The sequence below is a fragment of the Meleagris gallopavo genome, chromosome 5, assembly GCF_000146605.3.
Source record: "Meleagris gallopavo isolate NT-WF06-2002-E0010 breed Aviagen turkey brand Nicholas breeding stock chromosome 5, Turkey_5.1, whole genome shotgun sequence".
Classification (NCBI taxonomy): domain Eukaryota; kingdom Metazoa; phylum Chordata; class Aves; order Galliformes; family Phasianidae; genus Meleagris; species Meleagris gallopavo.
In genome coordinates, this window is record NC_015015.2 from 22,724,124 (window position 1) to 22,731,021 (window position 6,898).

At 45.1% G+C, this 6,898-nt stretch overlaps 1 protein-coding gene across 1 annotated transcript; it reads right to left on the bottom strand.

Moving 5' to 3' along the window:
* Positions 1-1,582: 1,582 nt before the first annotated feature.
* LOC100548441 (oxysterols receptor LXR-alpha) lies at positions 1,583-6,882 on the bottom strand (the record flags this gene model as incomplete). The annotated part of the gene is given in 8 exon segments (XM_019616098.1): positions 1,583-2,337; positions 2,339-2,495; positions 2,498-2,522; positions 3,508-3,582; positions 3,979-4,073; positions 4,894-5,007; positions 6,205-6,304; positions 6,691-6,882. Coding segments are annotated over 8 exon segments (951 nt in total), but the record flags the coding sequence as incomplete, so codon positions are not given.
* Positions 6,883-6,898: the final 16 nt, after the last annotated feature.

Sequence of the window (6,898 nt, forward strand, 5' to 3'; positions counted from 1 at the left end):
CGCCGGCCGCAGGGAGGGAGAGAGGGAGGGGCGGAACGAACCACTCGCACCGGCGGCGGGGGGTAGGCAGGTACCTCCTGGCCGTGGGCGCTGTGCTCCTCTGAGCGGCGGCGCCGCGCGGTCCCGCGGGAAGAAGCGCCGGAGCACGGCGTGCGGCCGCCCTGACGTGCGGCGTCAGAGCGAGGCCTGGCTCCGTGCAAGCGAGGCCAGCGCGAGCGGCAGGCGTTAGGAATTCCCCAGCAAGGAGATGCGGTGCTGGGAACCTCGGAGTGAAATGTGAGGGCTGCTACCTGCTGGGCCCTGGTTTGGGAGGGAGCGGTGCTGGGACGAGCTCGAGGTTTGGCGTTCTGAGCTTTATACTAACCCATTTATTAGCAAAAACCAAAATGACTGAAATAAATCCCAGATGCAACCGAAACTTCCACCGATAGTCCAGTGGTTTAAAACTAACAAACAAAAAAGTGGTTAAAAAACCCACCAACCCTGGCTTCGGTGTCCCACACCCGTGCTCTCACCTGGCAGAGGAACTGGGACTTTTCCTCCTGCCCCCCTCCCCCACGTGCACAGACTGCACAAGCCCGGCTGTGTCACCCATCCAACCACAGGGCTGCCCCCCAGCACCGCTGCAGGAGGCATTTCAAGCACCCCAGCTTCTCCAGCACCCAATGAGCAACTCTAGAGACTTGGAGCAGTGGGCAGCACTCTGCAAATACTAAAGCACCACTGATCTATCTCCTCACACCCATTTACTGACCTCCCCGGGTTAACAGCTCTCATTTGAGAAGAGGTTATAAAATTAGAAATTAACCCTGTACTCGTTTGCTCATAAAAAAAATACAATCAAAGGACTTTTCTTTACTTCAAGGATACTGGAGAGGGATGGAGAAGCCAAAGCCAAGCAAAATCTATTTTCTCCAGTGCCATCAACAACATTATTGGCTGCAACTTCAAAATAGGCATTTGCATGCAGCTTTTCTCTTCAGATTAATAAAAAATGAGATGGCAGCAGCTCAGGCTGCAGCTTCAAAGCAAGTGCCTGTCACCAGGCAGCAACTTCATTGCCGCCTCACTTCTGGCTGCTGACAGCTTTGTTCGTCAGCAGACCCTTCAGCAGGGCCCAGCTGTCCTCTCATCCGTCCATGGCTGGTCTGACCTCCCAGCTCTGCTCACTGCTCCCCCTCTCACTCCCTGTGAGCCTCACGTGAGCAGTTATCAGCTTGGACCTGTATTTCAATTTTGTTGAGCCGGTCTCTATGAAAAGTAGAGTGAAGCACGTGGAATAAAATAGTTGAACTCTGAATGCAGCCCACAAATCAAAGTGAGACGTATAGGTAATAAACAGTCTTCACAGCATGCACTGTTATCCACATTTGTTGGCTACAGCACATAGGAGGGTGAACATTGGACTAAAATCCCACACTGGAGGTCAAAGAACCTGTGTGGCATTGCACTATTGCTTATTTCACTACTTCCTGCTTCTCCCCAGCCTATAACCTCACTTTCTTATTAGCTTCGAGTTTGTTACACCAAGAACTTACTCCACCTTTCTTCAGTCTAATGATGGCATCAGAGAATGTCAAAATCCTGTATTAGGCTTTATTCTTTTATATAAACATTAACATTTCTCAAACAGATTAGTTAAAAATACAGATTTAAACAAGATTTTTTTTTTTTTTGTCATTTGCAATTGCAATGAGTTATAAAAAACAACAGATTATTTTACGGATTGTTACAAGTGCTTTACAAAGGTGCAGAGTGAAGGCCAGTGGCAAGGGACCAACCTCAAGTGCAAAATGGACACAATACCCTCACCACGGGCATAGCGCTCAGATACACAGCCAAAAAAAAACAAAAAACAAACCAACAAAAAAACCAACACGAGCCATGTGAACGTAGGCTCTCGGGATGCTCACCAGGCAAGCAAACAGACCCCTATGACAGAGAAGACTCATGAGACCAAACTACCAGGATACTTCAGGTTACATCTCTGAGGTCAGCCATAAAGATGTTACTTGTTTCTTGGAAAATAAGGAACATATTTCGGAACTGTATGCTTCTCTTGTCAGACAACGTATTGCTTTAAGTCCCAGAATACTTATGGATGTGGATACTTAAGAATGCGGGGCATAAATCCGGCGTGGCTCTCACTGCGCCCAACGTGAAGGAAGGATACAGGACCCAAGTGTCCTTCTAAAGCAGTTGGCACTCCTCGTACAGCAGGGACCTCCACATCCCATCACAACCACTGGAACCTCGAGAAAGTACCTTGGAAAGACTTTGGCATGAGGAAGAAGATGCAAGCAGATGAAGTAACACTCAATATTCCTGCAGCCCACAGCTTGTGCAGTGCCCACATATTTCACTAAGTGCAGTGTGTCCTCTCTCCTTGGCCAATACATCTTCACACTCACCTTGGAACACATGCCATATGCTCCAAATTCTTGCAAGTTTTGGAGATCCTTCCACCACATCTACCTTGCCTAGGTACCAGTCCTTCCACCTTTCTCTCTTCTCTTCCACCCCTAAAGACAGAAAAAAGTCTATGCCCTGATTTGTTTTGAACTAACGTTTTCCAGCTGTTAGCAAGTCAAAGGTAAAGTGAACTGGCTGCAAATCAGAATGAGATAGAATTGTGATATATTACGTTAAAAAAAATAATTCTCTACTCTATGCCTGACATTTTTCTGGTGCACAAATGTTCCCTACCCAGAGGATTTCTCTGTTAGACAAAGGGCACTACACATTAGAATCGCAGAATGGCCTAGGTTGGAAGGGACCTTAAAGATCATTTAGTTCCAACATCAGAGGAATCCTCTTTCCAAAGGAAGGCCAGAATGAAAGGGCACCTCTAGAGATGAAGTCTCACTGTAAGGAAATAACAGCTACTTCTCTTGGAATCTTTGCAAAGGGCAGCACATAGAAGATATTTTATTTATAGGAAACCCAGTGAAACCCCTAGAACATACACACTGACTTCCCTGAGCTCCTCAGATCCAGGTACACTGGGGACCCTGCGTAAGCCTTTTGAGCTGGGTTACTCTCAATAGAGAGGGTTTGGCAAATTCCTGCAAATTCATTTTCATAATCAACGAGAGAGGAAAGGATCAATTAGCAAATCCCCAGGACATGCTTAGAAAAGAGAAAGAGACTGAAGAAAGAGGTGTATGTGTGTGGAGAGTCTTCATTTCTACCGTTTTCAGATGTTTCGTATTATTCATTTGGGGTGTGGGCACTACATCAAAACCAACCCCCATCATCTGATCTACCCCAGCTGCCTCCTGCATAGTCTCATGACAACATTGAAACCCCAAGCTCGTCACTCTCTGCACTGCCTAGCCCAGAGTTCAGTGCTTTGGAGAGGGGAGGCTGGCTTCTCATTAGCAAAGGCTGGGACACGGCGTTATGTCGACACATCAGTGCCCTGGGAGCATGCGGTCACTCATGCACATCCCAGATTTCTGAGAGCAGGGGAGGAAGTTTCTTGTCCTGCAGCCGAAGGGCAAACACCTGTTCAGAGTGAACACTACTTAGTGTCCGAAGACTGACCAGCTTCATTAACATCCGTGGAAACATCAGGTGATCCTGCAGGGTCAGAAATTGACAGCTGTTAGTAAATCCATTCTAAAACTTTGATTTTCGAAAACTAACAAACCCCACCAAACCACTGTGGACAATGCATTACAGACAATCCCAATTTCCCCTAGAGCCTGGAGGCAGCAGTGTGGAAGAACACAGATACAACACTACACCCCAAAACTCCAGACTTTCCATGCTAGCTAACTACACAGCACAATACAGAACAGCAGGCTGTGACAGCTCACAAACCCTCCATTTACAGCTGCTATCACATAGCCACAGAAAGGAACAGCACGACAGTACAGGCAACAAGAGATCTGTTCGATACTACTGTCAGAACTGTGCCTGCATAAACACAAATTCAGTTTGTATCATCGCAGGGATGTCTGGTGAGACACTTACATTTGGTCTGTTGATGCAAATGTAAGAATGAAGGGCTTCCACATAGGTGTGCTGTAGTCTCTCCACCAGGGACTGGTCCTGCACATTCGGTCGGTCTATCAAAAAGCAGGTTAGAAGTAAGCAGGTTGCTACAGGCACCATCACTAGACTTGGCCCTGGTCTAGCCTCAGTTAGGTCTCTCCCCAAAACTCATCTAGCATTCACCCAGCACAGCTGGGACATTGTGAATGCAGCAGCTATGCCAGTTTTCTCGAACTGTTCTTTTTCAATCACGTCTAATGCATACAGGGAATCAGATCTGATTCCTACAGGGGTAGAAGGTTATAGAGACCAAAAAGCACTACATAGATTTTTTTTTTCTCTCACATTTGTGACTGACTGAAGATGAAAAGCTGCTGTTATTCAGGAGGGAATGGGAAAATTTCTCCAGCAGCTAAGCCAGTCTGAAAACAAGAAAAAATAAATAATTCTGATCTTTCAGGTCACTAGACACAGAAAAAAAGATGCAAGGAGTAGAGATAGCTTCTTTTTAGAGCCCTTTCCTGGCCCAGAACAATGTTGTTCTCTCAGAGTACCTGTACTTGTCCACTAGATGTCACTCACACCATGCTACCCATCGCACTTCAGAGACACCAAACATGTTAAGGGGACAGTAAAATAGCAGTTTTTAAATGAGGTAGATCAATATCGGCTGATTTTGCTATATACATCTTCAGAGAAGAATCCGTTTTACTCCTGAGGTAGCACTGGAAGATTCAGAATATAAGGAATACTCCAAGCAGAAGTAGTAATGTGCTCATCCATCATAAGACATTACACCTTCTATTACTTCTCTGCTTTCCATAATCTTCCTTAACTGCTTCCTTTACCCCGCAACTCAGTGCTGTAGCTTTTCAGATCTCCCTGCCTTTTTACCTGCAGAGAAAATGTTGATGGCGATTAAAAGTGCATATTCAGCATCATTGAGTTGTAGCTCATTCATCCCCTTTGAGAACTCAAAGATGGGGTTAATGAACTCAAACTGCAGACCTGCAGCAAACAGAAAAGAAGAGTGTAAGAGTCAGCAGTGGCAATTGCTTCCTCTCTCTTTCTCTCTCCATCTCACAGAATAAGCTGTCAGAAACACAGTCAGCATGCCAGGAAGCAGGGAAGACAGGCAGGCAGACACATCATCAGTTTTCAGATAAGTCTATCCCAAAGACAAAATCCCGCAAGTTTAAAATCTATGCTTTTTATTCCAAACCACCATCTCTTTCAAACCTGGCAGCCCTATTGCTTTCAAATAAAGTTTTAATTCCATGCTGCTGATTCATCTGAAGTCTTGAGATGAAAAAGCAGTTTCAAGAGTTCTGCACTACTCAATTTCCTTTACTTTAAAAATCTGGGAGAGCTGAGAAGATCCTGGTCTAGACCTACAATCACATTCTTTGATAACAGCCTAGCAGAAGTACAATGACATTTAGTCATAACCTACAGAAGACACTGTCATATCATGTCTCCTTGTGCTATGTGCTGTAAAAACATGCTGACAACTAAGCCTTTCCTTCAAAACAGCATCCAAATCTCATTTCCTGTAGTATGTAAGAACAAGATGAAGGGAATCTCCCTGGCTGCCTTCTTTTTGTCTTTCTAATAATTTGAAGAAAAAGCTGCCATGAAGAGCATCAAGCAGGAGAATTGTCTACTAAAAGCTGAAAAAGAAATAAAGTTCAGTTCCCTAGAGTTTGGAACCTTTGTCATGAGAAACTGAGCATTAAAGTTTGAAAGTGCAGTTGAATGGCGTGATGTGGCAGTAAGCTCCAAGAAAGCCATCAGCAGCCTGGAGGGCTGAGACACCCTGAACTTGTGCATGAAGTTACAAAGAATCACAGGAGCTGAGCTTCTAGGTCTTGTGGACCACTAAAGCCTCTTCTTATGAGAATGTATCAATTTTGAATCCCTTCTACCATCCCTCAGCAACATGACTCTTGCCACTCTTTTTCACTTATCCTGATACCAGATTGTTTCCTCCCTTGCTCCCAGACTCTTCCTACAGCTCTTGCTTATTCCTTGGGTTCGCAATTATCCTTCTGTTAAAAGCAAAGAACAGAGCCATTGATCTGCTCTTGTTCTAAACACTACATCTAACTTCAAGTCCCATGTACTATTTCCAGCAGCCCACATAAAAAGTGAAAAGATGAAAGAACACAAGACAGGGAAGGAAGAAACACCTGTCTAATGCAGCACCTGCTTTGGCGAAGTCATCCCGATTATAGCTCAGGTCTTTCAGAAAAGTGATGCTCTCAATCTCTGGATTGTAGCGCCGAGATGTCTCCAACAACATCACCTGAAACCAGAGATCACAGTTAGATACACTTGAATACAGGAAAGAACATCACAGTATTAATAATCAATTGAGAGAAAAAAGAAGAAACAACAACAACAACAAAAAAAACCAAGTGTGATTTTCTCAGAATGATTCAAAATTCCAATGTAAATTCTGCTGCATCCTTTGCAGTGTCTCCTCCTGGGAAGGGATTATCTGCTTTCCATTGCCAAGGCTCTTTCCTCATTCTTCTCCGTGGCCCTATGCCAGGATAGCCTCGCACTACAGAGTAGAGGTCCTTCTTTCAGCCTGCCATCCCAAAGAAAGGGATGTAAAACCATTTCTGCAGGCGGGTAATCCAGACTCTGTCTCTGTTACTGTGTACTACTGTGGAGACAACCTCTCACCTCTATGGTAGATGTCTTCAGTAAAGCAATCTGATCTTCCCTGGTGAGCTCCCGGAAGCCAGGTAGTTGCTTGGCAAAGTCCACAATCTCTTGCACTGAGATAATTGCAAGTTCTGTAAAGTGAGCAAAACGCTGCTGCCTTGCTTCACGGTTATTAGGGTCAGGAACTTGGGGCCATGGCTGTGGAGATGAAAAGCATGTATATATA